Raw genomic sequence first — 23182 nt, 5'->3', positions numbered from 1 at the left:
CAGGACAGTGGAGTCAAATGCTAAGTCCCTCACCTGAGTCTGGTTCTCCATAGCTACATCAGAGCCCAGCAAAGCCACCACAGTGTCCCCAGATGTGATGTTCCAGTGACCAATTTCATCATTGGTATATAAGTAGACCAAGGAGGTGATCAGCTTCAGCTGGTCTTCGGGGACACCCCCTGGATAGATCTGGGAAGGAGAGAGAGAGAGTGGCCCAATCAGTTCAGAAAGTTGTGGGCTCCTGCCACGCAAACTCTGGTCAACAGATGTCTAGGACAAGACCTCTTGCAGAAACTACATCTCCATATGTGCAAATAAAGGGTCCCCATTTATTCTGCTAGGTAGAATTGCACTTACATCATGATACTCTCCTAGTCCAGAGTACTTTCCCGTTGCTGAATTAGATCAAGGTCAGGCTTCTCTGCCTGATATTCATGGACTTTCGTAATCTCATCTCAGCTTCTCTCTCTAGCCTTTGTTCTCCAACATGTACCCTCTGTTCTTGTCAAGCTAGTCTCCACACCAAGGCTGTAACTATAGGGGCACATGTGCAGGCAATGACACATTTGTGAACATGTAGGTCCCTGCCTTAAATATAAAAAAAGCCCTCCATTCTGACCCCTCAATGACTTAGGAAGGAGACTTTGGGCCATAGTCTGTGGAGTCCAGAAAAATTGGAATTTCTGGGGTTTTAGGGCACTCTCTGCACCCTCTTCTCATGTGGTATCAGTACAGGAGAATGAAAGGAGAAGAATATGTCCTGTAGCCTCTGTCACTGGATGCTTAAGCTGTCCATCAGCATTGGCAATGGTGTAATGCTCAAATAAAAAATTGAGTGTCCTTATACTGATTGACAGCTTGGTTAGCCAGCAACAAGGGGTGGGGAGGGAGAGACAGACAGACAGACAAAGACAGAGACACAGACAGAAAGAGAAAGAGAGATGAGAAGGGAAGGCAAGGGAAGGGAAGGGAAGGGAAGGCAAGGGAAGGGAAGGGAAGGGAAGGGAAGGGAAGGGAAGGGAAGGGAAGGGAAGGGAAGGGAAGGGAAGGGAAGGGAAGGGAAGGGAAGGGAAGGGAAGGGAAGGGAAGGGAAGGGAAAGGAAGGGAAGGGAAGGGAAGGGAAAGGAAGGGGAAGGGAGGGGAGGGGAGGGGAGCGGAGAGAGAATGGTCTCCTTTCTCCATTTTTGCTTGTCCCACCACTATTTCTGAGATCTTGCCAACACACAATTCTTGTGCACATACCTTCATTGCCCCCAGAGAGATTACATTCATCCTGCCTCTGCTCTGCTAAGATGGTTCTTCCTCATCCCAGACTTTGAGGGGAGATATAAGGGTCGCTGGAAAATCCCTACATACCCCAAAACATCTTCATGCCCTCCTGTCATGTACCACCATTAGAGCTTCATCCCTTGGTGGTAACCATTGCCTTCTTGGCTCTGCTTTTAAAAAATTAATGTGCATTACCTCCAAACACAAATGACTCAGGGTTACAGTGTGCTGAGTCTAACTGACTTTCCTCAGAGACAGAAGGGAGAGTGATGGTAGAACGGCCTAGGACTCCAGGAACACAAGAAGGGATATGGCCCAACAGAAGGGGGCAGGACAGGATTCCAGGGACCATCTTTGCCAGGGTCATATTCTCACTGTCCAGGAGATGCCAGTACCTCACTGAGTTTCCCCTTGACAACACGTTGGCACTCTCTTGGCAGAGGGTGCTGGAGCAGTGGGTTGAGGTTAGCTTTCAGGACCTTGCTTCCCAAGCAAGATTTGAGCTGCTTGCAGTCATAGCGGACCATGAACAATTCATCCTGGATCACCTGAGCTGTGATATTTCCACGACTGCATCTTCTTCCTGGGGTGCAAAGAGGCAGAGAAGTGGTAAGAATTGGTCCACAGTGACAACTCTAATCCACCCCAAAATCTAAACTCTGACTCCAAACTGAAATCTAATTTCAGCCCAACCCTCACTAACTGCAACCCCAATTTCAACTCCAGCGCTATCCAAAAACCTAGCCCTAGCCCCAGCCCAAAGCCTAATCCTCCCAACCTCAGCCCCAAACTCTAGCCCCATATCTAATCCTAAATCTAACCCCCACGTCCCATCAGACTGTAGCAGACTTCCCATATCTAACCCATCAGACTCCTGACCAGACCCTCCCAAGCCCTACCAGACCCCTAATGCATCAAACCTTTAACCCTAATTCCATATCTAACCCAAACTTCACCTTAACCTTTATTCCAACCCGAGGCATAACCTAAATACAACCTTGATCTCATATTAACTTCAAAGCTAATCTCACTTTTTAGCTTCTAACTTTAACTTTCTATCTCCAACCTTAACTTTGAACCCCAGTCTCAATCCAAACTAACCCCAACCCCAGGCTGATCCCTAAACTTAGCTGCAACCTCAATCCTAACTTCAAATCCAGCTATATTCCCAGTCTTAAACCCTCATTTGCCCCCTAACAATTGAAAAGGGTGAGGTAGGTCTCCTTCCAAGTTCCTGAGCCCTCCCCTTCCTAGGTCAGTACCCAGGATAAGGTTCTTCAAGCAAGTTAGTCATTTTTCTTTTTTTTTTCTTTTGTGAGGCAATTGGGGTTAAGTGACTTGCCCAGAGTCGCACAGCTAGTAAGTGTTATGTGTCTGAAGCTGGATTTGAACTCAGGTCCTCCTGACTTCAGGGCCGGCACTCTATCCACTGTGCCACCTAGCTGCCCCAAGTTAGTCATTTTTCACTGGACTCAGGGAGAGAAGTGGCCGTGTCTCCCATAGTCTGCACGGGGTACGATGAGGGCATTGGTTTCATGAATATAGAAAACCATCCACGGCATAGGCAAGAACAGAAATTCCATCACTGATAAAGGAATATATTTTCTCACTCTAAGTAGCCTCAAGAAAGAGAATTTCAAATTGGCAACACCAAGTTACCTTTCATTTGAGCCCAAAGACTTATTTCTCCACAGGCCTGCAAACACTCACCAGTCTGACAAGTCTTCCCACAGACTCCTCCTCCTCAATTTTCTTCCTTCTTTCCACAGCCTACTCCTCCTCATAACCTTTCCTCTTCCCCCCAGAATCCTCCTCTGCCACAACCTTCTCTTTTCAAACTCCTCCTTGCCACAGTTTCTTCCCCTTTTTTCACATCCTCTTTCTTCTTCCCACAATCTCCTCTCCCCAGACTCTTTCTCTCATTTTCTCCTTCCTCTCATTCCATTCTCCTCTTCCTTTCATTTTCTCTCCTAGAAAACTGCCTTGGAAGGCAGCTGGTAGCACAGTGGATAGAACTGCACCTAGAGCCAGGAAGACTTGAGTTCAAATCCAGCCTCAGATGCTTACTAGCTGCGTGACCTGGGCAAGTCTCCTAACATCTGTTTGCCTCAGTTTCCTTAACTATAAAATGGGGATAATCATAGCATCTACGTCCCAGAGTTGTGGTGAGGCTCAAATGGAGATAATATTTGTAAAAGCACTTAGCACACTGCCTGGCACATAGTGGATGCTATGTAAATGTTTATTCCCTTCCTGTTTCCTTCACCCTCCCCCTAGAAAAACCACAGAACATCCAGCATGTATCCAGTTGGCACCCCTACCTTGGGGTCATCCTCATTTCCTCTTGGCTCTGGTCCCAGAGAAATCATTGTTTCGGACTACTTGTCCAGAAGCAAAAAGTCAACCAGAGAAGGGTCTCTATGTGACCCCCTAGGATCTTGGGGATCCTGGGGAAAGGGGTCCACTAACCTGTCTCCTGGTTGGCTCTTGAAATTGATAATTCCTGAGCGAGGAAGGAATCAACAAAGCTCTGGACACGGCTCCTTGGCAGGCTTCCTGCTTGGTATCTAGCGACTACATCCCGAAAGAAATCCTTACTCACCTCCTGAGACAAGAGAGAAACTGTAAATGAAGTGCCTTTCATCATTTCCTCCGTGTTAATTCATCAATGGCCAGAATGGATCAGTGAATCACTCAAATATATGCTATGTGCCAGGTACTCTGTTAGGTACTGGAGATGTAAAGACAAAATCCAAATATTCCCTGCCCTCAAGGAGCTTACTTCTATTGAGGGAGATAACATATGTATAAATAAATATATACAAATACATATTAAATAAATACAAGATAAATTGGGGAGGGAGGCACCAGCATCGAGAAGGATCAAGAAGGGTGAGAGGCATTGCAATGGGTATTGCTTGAGCAGAGTTTTGAGGGACATTCTAGAAGACTTTCTCCCATTAGCTTATGCAGCCTCTTATTCTCAGCCAGGGGCCCACACGTCCAGCTGCCATCCTCCTCAGGGTCCCTACCTTATTCACCATCTTCCACAGAGTAGAGTTGATATAAAATGCCAAGGGTCCGAGACTCCAAAGTCTGCCAAGATTCCAGGATCCAGGAGCCCTGTGTCACAAAGGGGGAAAAAAGAGAAAGGGATAGGGGATTGGGGAGGGAAGCTCCTTTGACTATGGGACCTGGGCTACAATGGTAGCTGGAGGCTAACTCCAACTAATTCAGCCTTTTTGAGATGTTAAGAACCCTAGACCTGTCTTGTATTCCCTTTTTGGTTCTTGTGAGCAGAGCAGGGGGAAGATAATTAACTCGTTGTTTTGGTAAGAATGTGGGCAGTACTCCTCCAAATTTGCCATGTGATCAGAAGTCTTCTTAAAGGAAGTCTACAATGTGATTGTAGACTGGACAACAGAGCTCTGACCAGGGTATCTGTGTTTGGCTAATGCTAAATCATAAGGGCATATGCTATTCTTTTTTTGGGGGGGGAGGGGCAACTGGGGTTAAGTGACTTGCCCAGGGTCACACAGCTAGTAAGTGTCAAGTGTTTGGTCTGAGGCCGGATTTGAACTCAGGTCCTCCTGACTCCAGGGCCAGTGCTCTATCCACTGCACCACCTAGCTGTCCCCCAATGGATTGCTGTTCTTCCCTGGTGTTACTAGATGGCATGGCATTGGGACTGGCAACCTAGAAGAGAACATGGGAAACTGAGCCTGGGGAGGATTAATTAGGAAATTAATTACTGTCCATCCATTCTGGGGACTAGGCAATTTTCTTTTTCACACTATGAGGCGTATCATTGCGTTTTTGATGTATCATGGGTCAGCATAAGAAATTAAAGGGGAATTTTTTGCAAGAGCCGCAGAGGATAAGTGAAGGCCAGCAGATGTCACATATAAAGTTTAGAAACTCAGAAATGCATAAAATATATGTGTAGCATTGTATAATATGAACATATTTTGTCTTTTAATACCACAATAATTCAGACTTCTCTGGTATAAAGGGAGGGCCAAAAAATTTTACAGGGGTTTTCCAGATCACAGGGGCTCAGGGCCCCTAACCCCTGCAATGTGGAAGGGATAAACGTATTCTCTTTTCCCTTTTAAATAAATCCTTTAAAAATACTTATGTGGTGAGGAGTATGCAGCAGATACAAGTAAGCAGGCAGAGAAGACCTGATTACAGTAACAGCAGAAGAAAGGGGGAAAGTAATTAGGGCCTGGGTCCAGCAGATTTCTGAACCCAAGGAGCCAAGCAGGCCCCTGGATCAGGAAGGTCAAGGGGCTTTGGGCCTCAGGTTGAGGATTAGAGACCTGTAAAAGTTTAGAATTTTGCAAAGAAGAAAGCCCTGGGGTCAAAGCCTAAGGACTCTTGTTGTTGTTTCTAAGAGGAAAAGCTGGTATTTGTAGAAAGTATCAATAGATCAGTGAGACCCAAGGATCAGGCTGGCTCCATCTTTTATATGACATTTGGGTAATTGCACTCTTAAATATGGCACTCTTCGGTGAGCAAAACATGGCCAGGACCCAGAGTGGTCCTGAATGGTGACCAAACTCAAAACCCCAGAAATTCCCAGGTTGGAAGAGACCTCAGAAGTCACTAAGTCAAACCTTCAGTTGGACCCTAAGTTCCTGAAAGATAAAGACTGAGTGTAACATCTCATGCACCCTCTCAGGGGCATACAGGGGCCTGAGCACGTTGGAGGCACTCAACAGAAACTTGCTGAATGAATAAATGAATGACTGAATAAATGAATGTCCTAGAGTTTCTTTGGTTGCTTATCTCTCTCCACGGGAGGCAGAAATTTGGGAATTGCCAGGTGAATTTGATCCCCAGATACAGCTAAGTCAAATTTTTCAACTTCCTCCCCTCCTAATCTAATTTATATATATGCAAAATCTGCTGTGTATGTGTGTGGGTCTCTATGATGCAGTTTGCAGATCTAATATGGTGCCATCCTTTGGATAAGACAATGACACCCCCAGTCCACCAAGTCAGTGGACCACAAGTGTACCAGGCATTGTGCTAAGCTCTGGGGATAAAAAGAAAGGCAAAAATACATTTTCTGACTTCAAGGAGCTCCCATTCCAATGGGTGAAACAACGTACATGTAAGATATAAACAGTATAAATGGGAGATACTCTCAAAGAGGAAGCACTAGCAGTTTGGGGATGGGGAGGAGGACAATTTGGGCCTCCTGCAGAAGGTGGGATTTGAGATGAGTCTTAAAGGAAGCCAGTAGGTGGTGAGAAGGGAGACAGTATAAAGACAAAGTGACAAAGGATGGAGTGTCTTGTGTGAGGAACAGTAAGAGGACCATCATCCCTGGATCATAGAGTACATGGAGAGAAGTAGAGTGTAAAAATGGGACAGCCAGAGGGGCGCAGCCGATAGAGTGCTAGGCTTGGAATCAGAAGACTCCTCTTCATGAGTTCAAATCCAGCCTCAGACACCTACTAGCTGTGTGGCCCTGGGCAAGTCACTTAATCCTGTTTGCCTCAGTTTCCTCACCTGTAAAGTGAGCTACAGAAAGAATTCCAGTATCTTTGCCAAGAAAATCCCAAATGGGGTCATGAAGAGTCAGACAAGACTAAGACAGATGAACAACAAAGTGTAAAAAGACAAGAAAGGTAGAAAGAGAACAAGGTTATGAAGGTCTTTAAGAGCCAAATACAGGATTTTCTATTTAATCCTAGAGATAATAGGGAGCCACTGTGGTTTATTGAATAGGGGCAGGGATGATATTGCCAGATGTGGACTTTAGGAAGATCACTTAGGCAGGAGGACCGGAATGGGCAGAAACTTGAAACACGGAGACTAACAAGAAGGATGTTGCAATTGTGTAGGTACAAGGTGTTGGGGATGGGGGTAGCTGTGTGAGCAGAGAGGAGACATACGTGAGAGATGTTGTAAAGGTAGAAATAAGTAGATTTGGTAACAGAATGGATATGTGGAGGGAATACAAGAGAGGTGTAGAGGAGGACACTGAAAGCTTGAGTGGCCAGGTTTTGGTCACTGAATGGCACCATATTTAAGGTGGTACCCTTGACAGTAACAGGGAAAGCAGGAAGAACGGAGGGGTGTGTGTGTGTGTGTATGTGTGTGTGTGGTGGGATGGCTGGGTGGGTAGAGATAATGAGTTCTGCTTTGGATTTGCTGAGTTTGAACTATTCACAGTGCATCCAGTTCAAGATATCCAATAGGAAGTTGGTAATGTGAGACAAGAGAATAGGAGAGAGGTTAGGGCTGGATAAATAGTCCTAAGAATCATCTGTGAAGAGATGATTGAACCCCTGGAAGCTAAGGAGATCACCAAGAGAGGTAGTAGAGGTAGAAAAGGAGAAGGGCCAGGACAGACCCTTAGGGTATACCCACGGTTAGTGCGTGTAACCTGTAGGAAGATGCAGAAAAGGAAGCTGAGAACGAACAGTCCTATAGGTAGAAGAAGAACTAGGGGAGAGGGAGAGAGTGCCCAAGAGAAGATAGTGATCAACAGAATCAAAGGTTGCAGAGAGGTCAAGAAAGATGAGGCTTTGGATTTGGAAATTAAGAGATAGCAACTTTAGAGAAGGCAGTTTCATTTGAATGATGAGGTTGGAAGCTGAACTTCAGAGGGTTTAGAAGAGAGGAAGAGAGAGGAAATAGAGGCACTGATTACTGACAGCTTTATCAGTGAGTTCAGTCACAAAAGGGAGTAGAGATATAGAGGAAATGGTTGGATCAAGTGAATGTTTTTTAAGGCTGGAGGAGATGTGAGCATGTTGGTAGGCATCAGGAAAGCCGTAAGGAGATAGAGATTGCAGGTTAGGAGAAGGGATAATAGAGCAGGCAATCTGCTGCAGAAGACAAGATGGAGTGGCATCAAAGGTGTATGGAGATGGGTTGTCCTCAGTGAAGAGAGGGACCACTTCTCCATAGGAGACAAGAGAGAAGGATGAGATAGTAGGGGAAGATGGCCGAGTGATGTGGGATGAGGAAGAAGGGAGAGAGCTCTCTGGGAATGGCAACAGCCTTAGGGAACGAGCAGTGTCCTAGAGGTAAGTATGGGCTGTGTTAAGCTAGCCACATTCTCAACTTATGTGCTCTTGTGTCCAGTCCTAGACATTTGTAGGAGAGCTGGTAGAGTACAGGTGTCACTCTGAGAATAGAGTTAGGGCTGCATCTGGGGCCAGGAGTAGAGGTCTTCTTGGGACCAGAGTTAAGGCTTGGTCTGGTGTTGGGCAACAGAGTGAAGCATTAGGGACCATATCAGGATCAAACCCTTGGCTTTGGACTCACTATCATCACACTCTAGCCCAAGGGTTCTTAACCCTTTGTACGTGTATCATGGACCTCTTTGGCAGTCTGGTAAATCCCTTCTCAGAATAGTGTTTTTAAATGTATAAAATAAAATACTCAGGATTACAAAGGAACCAATTATATGAAATAAAGCATCCAGATTCATAGACTCTATAATGTCTAGCCATAGACCTGTTGGGCAGGGCATGGATGCCAACTTAAGAACCCCTGCTCTAACTACTGAGATAACAAACCACAAAACCATAGCTGTTCCATTAAGCAGGTAAGTTCCAAATCCCCGTGTCCCGTGGCTTACTACTGATTTGGCCTGAGACAGTCCCAGAATGTCAGATCTAGAAGGGACTTATGGCCCCAACTTCCTTACTGTGGAGAGATATGTGACTTGGCCAAGGCCACACAACCAGCTGGTGTGTGCTGAGTGGGTTAGTGTAGTGCGGTGCCCTGGACGTGGTCAAGCAGAATCAGTATTGGGGCAGCCTACCCCAGTGACGTAGCCCCACTGTGAAGGAGTGCATTGAGGGCATCTCGCTGTCTTGCTGTAAGCTGGGAGCAGCGCTTCAGGTTGTCTATGATGTGGGGGTCTGACTCCAGGATGACAGCTGGCTCCATGTCACAGACCAAGCCACCCAAGGAGCTCAGGTCCTCTTTGCTCAGATTGGTACCAGGATTTCCCTGCAAAGCCAAGAAGAGTGAAAACAGAGGAGTGAATCATCACGTGTTAGAGCTAGAAGGAGTCTTTCTTCTTGGTGTCGGCCTGTACAGAGGCATGAAGGAGGTAGATAAAAGGCCATGTACGGGGAATATCAATGAGGCTAACTCAGCTGTGATATAGAGTATGGAAAGGTAGGCTGGAGCCAGACTTTGCAGGGCTTGGAATACCAAACACAGGAATTTGGATATTATCCTAAGGACAATGGGGAGCCACTGAAGTTTCTTGATCAAGGGGATATATACTCTGCATCTTCTGCCCTAACATCACCCATGACACATTTCTTCTCTGAGGCTCAGTTTCCTCCTCTATCAAATAAGGATGTTGAACTAGATGACCTCTAAAGTCTTTTCCAGTTCTCAGATTCCATGAATACAATAATCAAAATGGTTCAGAGGTTACACTGCAAGTCAGTGACTGAGCCAGAGCTAGAATTCAGATTCCCTGACTCCTGGCTCAGAATTCTTTTGGCTATAGTCATGATTTTTCACTAGGACTCCTCTTCTCTTCCCAGGACCATGTAATTGTCTCCCAGAGACAGTCCTTATTTCCCTCCCCACCTTTGGTGTCTTCCCAGGATATAAGGAGAGACATATCTGTACCAGACAAGTCAGGGACACGTTCAGGAGCTCCCTCTTCTGAGCTGACAGTCCAGACAGGAGGTTAAGGTTCCCCTGGGAGGCCCTGCTGATGAATGCCCGGCATTTGGCTTCGTCCACTTGTCTCAGGCTGTCAGAAATGCAAATCGTTATGGGTTGCCACTAAAGTCCAAAGCTTTCTCCTTCTTCTCCTCTCCCCTACCCAACCCACATGGGAGAATCTAGGCTTTGGGGGAGACTGCATCCTAGGGAATATCAAGGCACAGAGGAAGCACTTTGGGGATACAGAGTTTATGGCAAAGAATGCTTGGGTGTCACACCTAACCATGGAAGACAGTAAGCTGCTTGTTACTGGGAGAGTTCCATCAGAGACTAGGTTACTTTCTATTAGGGAAGCTTAGGTTGGATGAGATTAGATCATTTCTGAGGTGTCTTCCAGCCCCGTAAATTTATGATTTTATGATTCTATCCCTTTTCTGTTCCAAGTAGACAGGAGAGGACAGCCTACATGTGTAATCTAAAGGAATGGGAACATTTCAAACACTCTTACAGGAAGGTCAGGGATAATTGGTGGGGAAAAGCTAGGAAGTGCTTTATTTTGACCGTCTCTTTACATTTCATCCATCTACAGGTAATTTGTGTAAGTTCCCATTTGATGCAATGGATAGAGTGTTAAATTTGGTGTCAGGAAGACCAGAATTCAAAACCTACCTCAAACATTTACTAGCTGCGTGCCCCTAGACAAGTCACCTAACCTCTGTTTGCCTCAGTTTCCTCATCTGTAACACGGGAGTAATGATAGCACTGACCTCACAGGGTTATAGGGAGGATCAAATGAGATAACATTTGTAAAATGCTTTGTAAACCTTAAAACATTATACAAATGTTATTGCTATTATTATTAATATAGTATTAATTATTATTAATATATTATCATCACTATTAATCCTGTTCAGGGAACACTCACTCATAGAAGAGCAGCAGGTCTGATGGATAGTCAGCAAAGTCGCTTGTCAGGTTATGGAGAGCCAGCAGGTTTGCCATACAACTCAGCTGGAAGAGAGGAACAGGCAGTGGGCAGAGGGGAGAGGCATAGCCACTCCACATCCTGTCCAAGTGAACAGGAACACCAGACCGCATTTCAGAAGTTCTAGCCTCAGGTCTGCTTCTAAGTATCTGGACAAGTCACTTCCCCTCTCATCTGTCTAATGGCTTTGGAAGGTCATGAGTGGAGGGGGACCTTGTGGCAAGAGTTGGGGGTAGGGGGAAGCAGGCCTGCTTCAACAGGCCAGGCCTAAGAAAGTAACATCTAGAGGACAGACTTTATCTGAAGCTTCCCCCAGCCTTCTGGGAGCTCAGGGACCCCATAAGAGTACTGGAAGTGGGGAGGTATTGGGCTGGGTGTCCCTACCCCTGACCAGGAGGGGAAATGAGCCAGAAGAAACAGCACTTAGCAGCCAAAGGCCCCCTGGAAAGGAAACTTGGCCCAGCCTGGAGCCCAGGGATCTGGCCTCATAGGATCTTAGTTTGAATCATATGTTGAACTAGAAACCTGAGAGTATTACTTGGCACACTTCTACCCCAGGTACCTATTACCTGGCCATGTCATTACCCGAATACATTACATAACACGGCTGAGCTCATTCCCTGGCATACATTACCTGAGCACATAACATCTGGCACAACCCGGTCTGGCACACAACTTTACCTGAATGCATGTTAACTGCCATACCGTTACCATGAATGCATAATCCACCTCAGGTAGGCACTTACCACACTAAGAGCACACATACTTGGCACACTATTACCTGGCTACATCTTTATCTGAACACAGTACCTGGTATAAGTTTTCCACGAACATATTACTTGGCATATATCTACCTAAGACCACACTTAATTGACACAGTATTAAACTTTTGCCTAAATATATTACCTAGGGGCATCTAGGTGGTGGAGTGGATAGAGCACTGGGCCTGGAGTCAGGAAGACTTATCTTCCCAAATTCAAATCCTGCCTTAGACACTTACTATCTGTGTGACCCTGGGCAAGTCACTTAACCTTGTTTGCCTCAGTTTCCTCATCTACAAAATGAGCTAGAGAAAGAAATGGCAAGCTACGCCAGTATCTTTGCCAAGAAAACCCCAAAAGGGGTCATGAAGAGTCAGACACGACTGAAATGACTGAACAATAGCAACAAATGTATTACCTGGCTCACCTCTACTTGTCCACATTGTTGTCATCTGGCAAGGTCTACCTCGAATATATTAACTGGTGTATTCTTGCCTGAGCAAGTCTAACCCTGTCACACAGGGCTCAGAATGGAAGTGGCTCCTGTTCCTCGGAAGATAAACGATAAACTTCTTCATCTGGCATTTCAAGCCACTTGCAGGCTGGCTCTGTCTGTCTTTCCAGGCTGATGATACATTTCTCCCTCTGCTATTCTGAGCTTCAGCCAAATTGGCCTGGAGGCAGTGTTCTCCTCCTGGGACATTCCTTCTCTCCTCTTCTTACCTTTGCATGGACTGCCCCCTATACTGACAATGCTCTCCCCCCTTTGCCTTCTCTTATAGCCCCTGGTACCCTTCATGGCTCAGTTCAAATATCACCTCCTTCAAGGGGCCTCTCCTCATTCCCCAAGTTATTAGTGCCCTGCCCAGACAACTGTATGTTTATGTTGTATGTAAATATCTGCGAACATGTTATATCCACCTAACCAGGAGTCCTTTATCTTCTTGGTTCACAGGCCTTTTGGGCAGTCAGGTAAAGCCCATGGACCCCTTCTCAGAACAATATTTTTTACATAATTGAAGGAAATTTTAAATTTCAGTTGGAGATTAATGAAATGAAAGATGGAATCTTTTTCTCATCTACACTCACAGATGTCCTGAAATCTATCCACAAACTCCTTTGGGAGTCCGTGGACCCCAAGTTAAGAGCCCCTGATCAAGGCGAATGTAAATTCCTCAATTGCTGGGACTGACTAATTGATTGATTGATTGAACACACATTCCACAGGACACTATTACCTGGGTACATCATTCCTGAATACAGTACCCGACATTCCTTTACCTTACATGGCTACATTATTACCTGGCCAAACCTTTACCTGAACACACGTGACACATCTTTACTTGAATGCTCTTTACCTGGCACACCTTAACCTGGGCAGGGTCCTCCATTCACTCTGTCAGAGGGTCTGTGATTAACAGACCAGCCATTGACAATTACCTCCTACATCCATTCACTACAGGTAAGGGGGCATAGCTTAATCCAAAGGGCTCCCCGATCACAGAGAGGAAATTTTCTCATCCTGTGTTCCTCAGGCATCATATCACCCCCTCCCAGTTGTGATGGATGGTGAATCCCCAACAACCCTCCTCTCCTTGAGCACCGTGGGTATAGCATGAGGGATTCAGAATGGCAAGAATTCCATTTGACAAATATTCAGCAAAGATATTTCCTATGTGTAGGGTGTAGAGGAGAAGAAAAAAAAGAGGAGGGGGAAACAACTCTTCATAGAATGAATCCAAATGAACTTGGGAGTGGTTGGGCAAAGCTGTATTGTCATGAGTAGATTATATACAATTTTTAAAATATGCAGAATGGACACTAAACATATGCAAATATAACCCCCAAACGGGTGGCACTGCCTACCTGTCTGGCATTTAAGATGGCGTTCTGCTTCTGCATTTCCCTAACAAGGGAAGAGAACTGAGCCCGGGGTAGCTGGCTGGCCTCCTGGCACTGGAAACCTTGTAAGATGGAGGCAGAGAGGCTAAGAAGAAAAACACAGTTAAGGGTAATTGGGATCATGAAAGCCAGAGAGGGGAAGGTTTGAGGGGGAGTTCAGTCTCAGTCAGTAAAGAGTGAGGGCAATTCTATAGGCCAACTGCTGTTTTTTTCACCTTTCACCTGTGGGCAAAGCAAGAAGTATTTGGAGCTGTAAGTGTAAGAGATATAAGTTAGATAAAAGAACAATTTCCTGAGAGGGAAGGGATGAGACACACGAATTGGGGGTAGCTCTGGGAGACTCTCTGAAGATCATGGAAAACCAAGTTTATGGTATTAAAGAAATATTAACACTAATGATGTATGCTGCAATTTAGGCTCAGCTCATTGAATTTAATATTAATTTATATCCAAGTCATTTCTAGTTTACAAAGAGTCTACACTGGCACAGTCCCCCATGCCTTCCGACGTGATTGTCTGCCTCAGGTTGGGAATGGGAATGAAAATGAAAAAGATCCCAATATATTAAAATTCAGTTTGGGGTTAATATTCTAGAATAGTGATTACTCAGTGCCTTCCTGAACCATTTCCCCTTAAAAGGATTTCTTCCTGTGATCGATATATGAACCTTGAATTTCAAAAGGGAAGATACTGTCTTTGGGTAGGTAAAGGCACCAATCGCTCCAGAGGATGGGGAAGCAATCATCTTTTCTAAGTTTGCTTTCCTTTTTTTAATATTTTATTTTTTTCCAATTACATGTATACATTTTTAACATTCTTATTAAAATTTTGAGCTCCAAATTCCCTCCCTGCTCTCCCCACCACTGAGAAGGCGTTATGGATTGATACGGATTACACATGTGCAGTTATGAAAAACATATTTCTATATGTCATGTTGTGAAAGAAGACTTAAGTTTAGTTTCAAAAGAAGACCCTAGCTTTTGTTCTTCCTACTTACCAAAGGGAAATGTCTGGAAAGGAGAAAAATGTCTGGAGAGATAGTATTTCCTAATATTTTTAGAGAAATAATATTTTACTAATTAATATTTAATTTTTAAAAAAAATTTCTTAGTATTTCTAGAGAGACTAAATGGACATTTTTAGCATGCCTACACAATAGGATTACAGATTTAGAACTAGAAGGAAACGTAAAGATCATCTAAGATGACCCCCTTAATTTTTGCAATCAAGAAAATGAAGGCCCAGAGAGAATGGTTTAAATTAAATGGTTTGTCCAAGGTTAGAGTGAGATAGTAAGAGAGTCTGAACCACAATGTGGGTCATCTGACTCCCACCCACTCCAGGGCTCTTTCCAACATCCTTTGCCATCAAATGACTCGATAAATTGAAAACCAGTGGTCAGAAAAGACATTCCCTAATAGATAAGTAGTCAAAGGGATACACACAGTCGTCAAAAGAATTGTAAACCATTGAAAACCATGGGAAAGGATGTTCCAAATCTAATAGGAGCAAGGCAAACCAAAACAACCCTGAGGTTTCACCTCACACCCAGCAAATTGGCAAAGGTGATAAAAAATGGAAATAGTACATGTTGGAGGAATTGTGGAAAAATTATGCAAGTAAAGTGACTGAAATGTCCATACCCTTTGGCTCAGTCAGCCTGCATTTATTTGTATTTATTTATTTATTTATACATTCACTCATTCACTAATTTATTTATTTATTTTTATTTTTTAGTGAGGCAATTGGGGTTAAGTGACTTGCCCAGGGTCACATAGCTAATCAGTGTTACATGTCTGAGGCTGGATTTGAACTCAGGTCCTTCTGATTCCAGGGCCCATGCTCTATCCACTGCGCCACCTAGCTACCCCAGCCTGCATTTATTAAGCTCTTACTATGTGCTAAGCACTGTATTACGTGATAGACCCAGAGATTCTACTGCTAGTCATACATCCCAAGGAGGTTCTTGATAGTTTCCCATAAATACTAAACTATTTATAGCAGCATTTATGTGATGGCAAAGAATTGGAAACAAAGTAGGCGCCTATCCGTTGGGGAATAGCTAAAGAAGTAATGGTACATGAATATAATAGGATATTACTGTGTTGTCAGAAACAACAAATACGATGAGCACAGAGAAACAAGGAAAGCCTTACGGGAAGCGATAGCAGATTGAAGTAAAAAAAGCCATGAAAACAATATACACAATGACTACAACGATGGAAATGGAAATAACCACCACAAAACAACAAAAAATGAATGTTGTGAAATCACAAAGAACAACTTAATCCCATAGAAGAGATATGAGAATAATAATAGCTATCACTTCTATTTTGCTTGCTATTAGCCAAGAACTGTGCTAAATACTTTACAATTATTATCTCATTTAATCCTCACAACAACCTCGGAAACTGGGGGTTAAGTGACTTGCCCGGAGTAACGTAGCTAGTAAGTATCAGAGGCTGGATTTGAACCCTGACTCCTTGATTTCCTGACTTTAGGCCAGGAGCTCCATCCACTGCACCTCTTAGCTGGGAGAATGCATCTCCTCTACTATTTTGCAAAAGTGTAGAATATTGCATATATTATCAATTTTTTATGTGTTAATCAGTTTTTCTGATTTTTTCCTCTTCCTTTCTTAAAAAAAAATATTATAAGGGATGGCTCTTTGACAAGGTGAAATTTAGGTGATGTAAAGACTAAAGATATTAATAAAATAAATTGCTGGATAGATAGACCATTCATGGCCAGCCATGCTACCCAAAAGTGCAGCTGGAAACACAGTCTGACCTTGGCACAAAACCCTAATTCATTACTAAAACTGAAGAGGTGAATTAAAAAAACAAACACCACGACTCTTACTAGCATCAAAAATCATCACAAATTTAGAAATACCCCCCAAAAGACGGAGAGAATAACTGTAACAATCTCAAGCAGATACTCAAGGGAAATTTACTTTCCACAAGAAATACATGAATATCTAGATGAATTAAAGTAAAAGATAAAAAATGAAATAAGATCATTGGAGGAAAACATTGTAAAAAGAATATGTAGTTCTGAAGAGAAAGTATCAAGTTTTGCCAAAGAAATGAACTCCTTGAAAACTTGAGTACAGCAAACAGAAACCAATTACTCCATGAGACAAGAACTAGAAACAAAATGAAAAGATTGTAAAAATGGAATAAAATATAAGATATATGATATTAAAGAAAACTTACCTAGGAAACGGGACAAAGAGAGAATTTAAGAATCAAGAATCACTGGACTCTTTGAAAACTATGAACACTATATTTCAAGAAATCATAAGTGAAAAACTGCCCAAATCTATTAGCACTATATGGCAAGGTAAAGATAGAATCCACTGATCACCTCCTGAAAGGAATTCCCCAAAGGAAAAGTCTCAGGAATGTCATAGCCAAAATCCTGAATGCCCACATCAAAGAAAAAAGTACTACATGCTTTGAGAAAGGATTAGTACAAGTGTCACAAACTAAAGGTAGGCTCGCACAAAACCTGGAAGGATCCACCATAAACAAGAAGAGATTTTGGAATATAATATTACAAAAGGAAGAATAGGTAGGCTTATAACCCAGAATAACTAACTTACTCTGAGAAGCTGAGCATAATCCTATAAGGGAAAATTCTGAGGCTGGGTTTGAACTCAGGTCTTCCTGACTCTAGATCTAAAGCTCTATCCATTGCATCACCACGCTACCTTTAAAGATAAAGATTAGAACTCACACCTGCTTGTACTGTGGTACCCTCATGTATGTCCTCCCATATGGAGACCATGTGGTCAAACGACTTGTTGAATTAAATTCAACATGCCAAGGGGCCTTCCTGGAGTTGATGGCTACCCAATGGAGCACACAGACTGACCACTAGTTGTCCTTTACTGGTCCATTTTCTTTTCCAGTTGTATTTATTTGTAGGCATTCTTCACTCCATGTCTACTTTGTAACTTCCTGTCTGTAATGTGATGTGACCTGATCACACTCACCATGTGCTTCTCTGTTGCCTGCTGGATAATTCTCATCCATGAGTTGCAGTCATACAACATCACCAAAAGAATGTTGGTTACTGTTAGGATATTGGTAACGAGTCTTTGTTTCAGGGAAAAGGTTGTGGTCATTAAAATCACTTTACAATTGCTCAAAGATAGATCATCCTCTCTCTTCCTCCTTTTCAATTCTAGGCCCAATTCATTGTTCATTTGAAATGTCTGCCCAAGACGGATCCATAAATTCCATGGATTGTACATCTGACTGTAAATTACAGCCTGGACAACAGGCATTTTTCATCCCCTTGGTTTTTCCTATGTGAATATTAAGGTTGAACTCTTTTGAATAGTCATGGGATCATATTTCAGAGACTCTGCCATGTTCTGGGACATGATACTAACAGCGTAATATTAACCAAGGGGAAAAAAAGGAGTATCTGATGGACTTCATCTTTTTAGGAGATCCATCTGCGACTTGGATTCTGTGCTGAATTTCTACCAGAGGTGTGGCCCACAACACTTCTGCAGCCTGAATCCAGTGAAAATGTAATTGGAAAACATAAAAAATAAATTTAAAAAATAGAACACAGATGCTGTCAATATGTGCCCTGCAGGGATCCCTACGTAGCGTTTGGTGGACCCAATTTCAATTTGAGTTTAACCCCATGATCATGGTGAATACTTTCATTGAGCATAATCTAGCACTATGTGATCTACAGGGGCAGCTAGGTGGTGCAGTAGATAGAGCACCAGACCTGGAGTCAGGAGGACCTGAGTTCAAATTTGGCTTCAGACACTTGACACTAGCTGTGTGACCCTGAGCAAGTCACTCAACCCTGAATGCCTCATATACACACAAAAAAACAAAACAAAAAAACAGTTGTGATCTACAGTGGAACACATTTGCAAACACCTGCCTGCTCCCATCTGATACAGGACATCTTTGATGAAGTGTGGATTATTCTCACAAAAATTTTACATAATGAGAAAGCAAGCATCAGGGTTGATAGTTACTGAAGTCCTTTTAGGTTCCTTTTTTGGATAATAATAAAGTCTGAGGTTTTTTTTTCATGCCTTTGGTTGGTGCCATGTTGGGCATCAATCTCTCAACATCGTTAAAATTGCGCCTCTACTGGGCAAGTAACTTAACCCCATTGCCTAGCCCCCCCCCCCAAAAAAAAAAGATATGTAAAATTGCACCTCTTTGAGCGTATATCTCTTCTATATAACCTTTAGTTACTTTTTCCATCTTTGTTGTCTTTAATGTACAACTTTGTCCTTGTATAGTAAATCCAAGATTGTGATGTTACGAGTCCAAATTGTAGTGGATTCTCTGTACTTTATGATGAAAAGAATTTGTTATGAACGCCTTTGCCTCGCCTTCCATTTTGTCTGTTGTCCTTCCAGTTACTCCTCAAATGCTCTTGGGATAACTTTGCTTAATTGGATCTCACCAAATTTCTGTTTTCCTCTCCACTGTTTCTCATCACTTACTGAGGCAATATTGCTCATAATCTTCCACTGTCCTTCTCTGTAAGATTTCACAAAGAGTTGATTTTCTAAACTTGTTTTGCTCTGGCCTTGCATATCTCTTGACTTGGCACAGAGATCATGTATTTGCTGGCTAAGATTGTTTTAACAGTGACACAAAATTTGGCATCAATAATTTTAAATTAAGTCAGTATGGAATTGTTTTCATTGCACATCATATCATTTTCTTATGTTAATTCTTCTAGTTTTCTATTAATTCATATCTTTAACAAGTTGGTAGATTGACTATACATAGCTGACTCAGGAATGATTCCCAAATCAATAATCAGTGCTTTCTTTTTTGTTAAAATATAATCAATTTCATTTTCCATAATATTATTGCTTGATACGTCTAGCACCTCCTAATTCTTTTTTTTTTTTTGATGGGAGTATTAATGATATATAAGCATGAGCCTCTGGGTAGTTTGCAAGTCTCTGGCCTTACCGCTAAACCATATTTTCCAACATATTTTTTGCTGTCCTCACCTATGCTTGCTTTTGCATTGAAACCACTGAGTATCAAAGTATATGTTGATTTAATTTGGAGGGCGTTATAAAACTACTCATGAATTCTTCCACCTCTTCATCCCCTGCAAGAGATGTTGCATAAGCTGCAGTTATTTTCATGTTGATCTATTAGCAATTATTTATCCTGAGCACTGCAATACGAAATGAGCAAATGTCCCATGAAATATCTCATGCCTTGAGATATATGATAAAAACCAACTCTTCCAACCTCCTTATTTGCCTTTCCAAGAGGAATGTGTGTACCATTCTTTTCCATCCTTTTCTTATGAGCTCATTTATAGCGAGAATGCCAAGCTTGGTACAATTAACTTCCTTCAACAGTATGCCCGCTTGTTGGTCACTGGACAAGGATGTCACATTTAGAGTACCAACAGCTCGGTCTGTTTGTTCGATGATCTAAAAACTATGAATCTCTGCTACCATTGCTATAGAAACAGAAGGAGACTGCACAGGACCAAGGGCCATTTTGCTTTTATCTTTGTTTTCTGGGTTGAAGCAGCCAAAGAATTCATCACCAAGTGGCCAGCCAAGTGGTGATGAGCCCGTCCATACCCAGCCAGGCTGGCTGGTGCTCAGAAACTAGACACAACCCGTTGCCAGAACTGCCCAGGGAGGGTTTCCAGCATGGCAAAAACTGCCAGAGCCTTCATTTCCCCTAGCGTAGTCTTTGAGGACCCAGGATTACTGCCACGCCACAAGGAGCCATTGGAGGAAACGGGGATAATTAGCTTTTAATCAGTATCGACACTAGTATTTTAAAGGGGAGGGAGATAATTACTGGGCTGTGTGCTAAGTGCTCTGACACCCTGAGGGAGGAAGAACCCGTGGTTCGGTAGGTACTACCATCCAGCTGGTATCGACCTCCAGGTACATATGAAGGTGTCTAGGAGAAATTAACCTTCTCTGAGATGGCCTGTTATCTGACCTGTATGTATTGACGAACTGAGTTTTCATCTTTTTATTTAGACCAAAGGCTCCCTAAGGAAGAGTTATTTATAACCACTCCTCTACATCACGCCCTCCCCCAAAGCCTTTGTCCATTCCATCATGATGCTCACACACGCGCATGATTCCAATGGTCCAATAGAAAGAGCACTAGATTTGGAGTCAGAAGTCTTGGGTTCAAGTCCTGGCTCCGTACCAGCTGTATGACCTTGGTCAAATAATTTCCCTTCTTCAATTCATTCCCTACCCCTACCCCTTTGGTCAATGAGTGAGACTGGACCAAATCACCTTTAAGGTCCCTTGTAGCTTTGACAATTCGTGATTCTGACTTCCTGCCCACCTGGTGCAACTTTTTCTGAGTTTGAATGAGCGAGTATAGAATCCTTTGGGTTCCTCTTCTTGACTTTCCTCATTGGCCTGAAGTTCAGCCCCACCTATGGAACCAGATGGTCTCTCTCCCAAGGGACTATTTCTATCAAACTCACAAACAACTAATTGCTCCCCTGAGATCTTCCCTTTCTCTTCCTCTCCTTGGGTTGCTGACGTCTATGTCTCTTTCATTGAATGAGCCAAAGAAAAACACTGATTTCATCCTTATCAAAGAGAATCTGGATCCAATTTCACCCAGCCGTGCCCTATACTAGTGGGGAGCACTGAGGCTTTGTTTTAGTTTAGCTTGGCCCTGCCCTCAGGGGACATTGCCTTAACTTGGGGGCTTTATCCAGGTTTGTCTTGGCTCTGCCATTGAGAACTTCCCACTTCTAAGGCCACATCCAGCCCAGCCTACTCCTATTCTCAGGGATCCCCTGGCCCTGGTGAGTGTCAAGTTTCGACCGCAACAGGGGTACTCACCGGGCCACCTGGCTGCCCACGCTGGAGGCCAGCCCTTGCTGGAAGAAGCCCGAGGCCTGAGGAGAAGAGCAGTGTGCAGTCAGAGACACAAGAAGGACAAGGCCCCAGGACACTACGTAACCTGGAACGAAACCCAGACATGAAGAAAGACGGCACTTCCTTCCAAGTGGTAGCTGTAGCTGCCCAGGACCCCTTGGAATGGCCTCCTTAAGGTCAAGTGGACCATTTCCCCTTAGTGCTCACCCTAAAAAGCTCACCTTCTTTGACTGGCCCCACTCAACCTGATCAGTCCAACATCTCATTTTTCCAGGACAAATTATGGTCCCCAGTTATACTCTGAGCATGTTTCTTTGTGTCAAACTTACATGTATATGCTACTTCCCTCCTTAGGACAGGAGGTCCGTAAGGGCAGGACCACATGGTTCAGCACCAGATCTCAGACTTAAGGTAGGCACTCACCCTGTATCTTTTTTTTTTAATTATGTGAGGCAATTGGGGTTAAGTGACTTGCCCAGAGTCACACAGCTAGTGAGTGTTATGTGTCTGAGGCCGGATTTGAACCCAGGTCCTCCTGAGTCCAGGACCAGTGCTCTATCCACTGTACCACCTTTTATCTCCCATCCCTTTGTACAATGTAGGGTTTGGTAAACAATAAATACTCAATATGTATTGTGGACTGAAAGATCACTATTGGAATGTCTTTCCCTTCTCACTAAAAGGACAGAGACAAGGGTCAAGGAATTGCCTGCTATAGAAAAAAATCAGAGAGCCATCCCCATGGAGGAGTGTCAGTGAAATGCACCACCACCCCACCATAGGGAAAGGTCCTCCATGGAGAAAGATCAGTGAATGATCTCTTATGAACTGTCAGCTGTGGAGAAGGATTAGTGAATGGTATTCCATGGAGAAGGGTCAGTGAACTGTCCTCCATGGAAAAGGATCAGGGAGCTGCCTTCCATAAGGATAGGAGGATAAGAGAACTATCCTAAAGGAGAAGGGTTAGTGAATCCCCCTTGAAGAGAAGGGTCTCGTTCCAAAGGGAATGACTGCCTGGCCCTTCTCCACGAGAGATAGTTCTTTGCTAGTTTGTGGAAGATAGATAAGTTATTGACTCCTCTCCTTTCCAAGCCTTCCTCTTTAAGGAAAATTACCTGACTTTGTTCCATGGGAAGCATGCTATTCATTGACCTTAGTCCACGGGGATCGCTCCCTGATGTTTTTCCATGTAGGACAGCCCCCCAAACCTTCTCCATGAGGACAGCTCACTAACTCTCCTCTATGAGTATACCTCCTTTGTCCATAGGTAGAGATTTATGAACAGTCCTCAGCGAGGGAGCGTTCACTGGGCCTTTTCTATGTGGATTACTTCTTGATCCTTCTCCGTAAGGGGGATTTGCCAACCCTCCATGAAGGGTCTACAGCCTCAATGCCTCCATGGAGGACAGTCAATAACTATCTATCCTCCATGGACAAGGATCCTCCATGAAGAACGGTCTCAAGCCATCACTCCTACCGATCCCATGGTGGCCTGGATTTGGAGACATGCTGGTTTTGGAATCTGTGTATGAATCTTGGCCCTGTCACTTAGTACCTGCATGAACCTTGGGCAGGTTTCTGAATCTGAGGGTCCTCATTTTATTCCAGCTCTAAATGCTAGGATGCTGCATCTCTGCTCCAGGAATCCTCCAGGAAGCCCCTTCCTCTCCTGTCGCTTCAGTAATGCTACTGCAGCTCAGTCTGTGGAATGAGGCC

At 43.7% G+C, this 23182-nt stretch overlaps 1 protein-coding gene across 1 annotated transcript in view; it reads right to left on the bottom strand.

Moving 5' to 3' along the window:
* The window catches only part of LOC110221834 (mesothelin-like protein), a 35793-nt gene extending 12841 nt beyond the window's left edge, over nucleotides 1-22952 (bottom strand). Inside the window, exons 1-10 of the mRNA XM_078151709.1 lie at nucleotides 22944-22952; nucleotides 21431-21486; nucleotides 13540-13660; nucleotides 10853-10938; nucleotides 9889-10015; nucleotides 9059-9249; nucleotides 4302-4392; nucleotides 3739-3874; nucleotides 1665-1852; nucleotides 34-189 (exon numbers count right to left, since the gene is read on the bottom strand). Coding sequence (XP_078007835.1) covers nucleotides 34-189; nucleotides 1665-1852; nucleotides 3739-3874; nucleotides 4302-4392; nucleotides 9059-9249; nucleotides 9889-10015; nucleotides 10853-10938; nucleotides 13540-13660; nucleotides 21431-21486; nucleotides 22944-22952 — 1161 coding nt within the window. The remainder of the gene's footprint in view (nucleotides 1-33; nucleotides 190-1664; nucleotides 1853-3738; nucleotides 3875-4301; nucleotides 4393-9058; nucleotides 9250-9888; nucleotides 10016-10852; nucleotides 10939-13539; nucleotides 13661-21430; nucleotides 21487-22943) is intronic.
* Nucleotides 22953-23182: the final 230 nt, after the last annotated feature.

Source organism: Phascolarctos cinereus, unplaced genomic scaffold (genome assembly GCF_003287225.1).
Source record: "Phascolarctos cinereus isolate Bilbo 61053 unplaced genomic scaffold, phaCin_HiC Scaffold_4;HRSCAF=312, whole genome shotgun sequence".
In the NCBI taxonomy this organism is placed as follows: domain Eukaryota; kingdom Metazoa; phylum Chordata; class Mammalia; order Diprotodontia; family Phascolarctidae; genus Phascolarctos; species Phascolarctos cinereus.
This window is presented reverse-complemented; position numbering and strand designations above follow the sequence as displayed.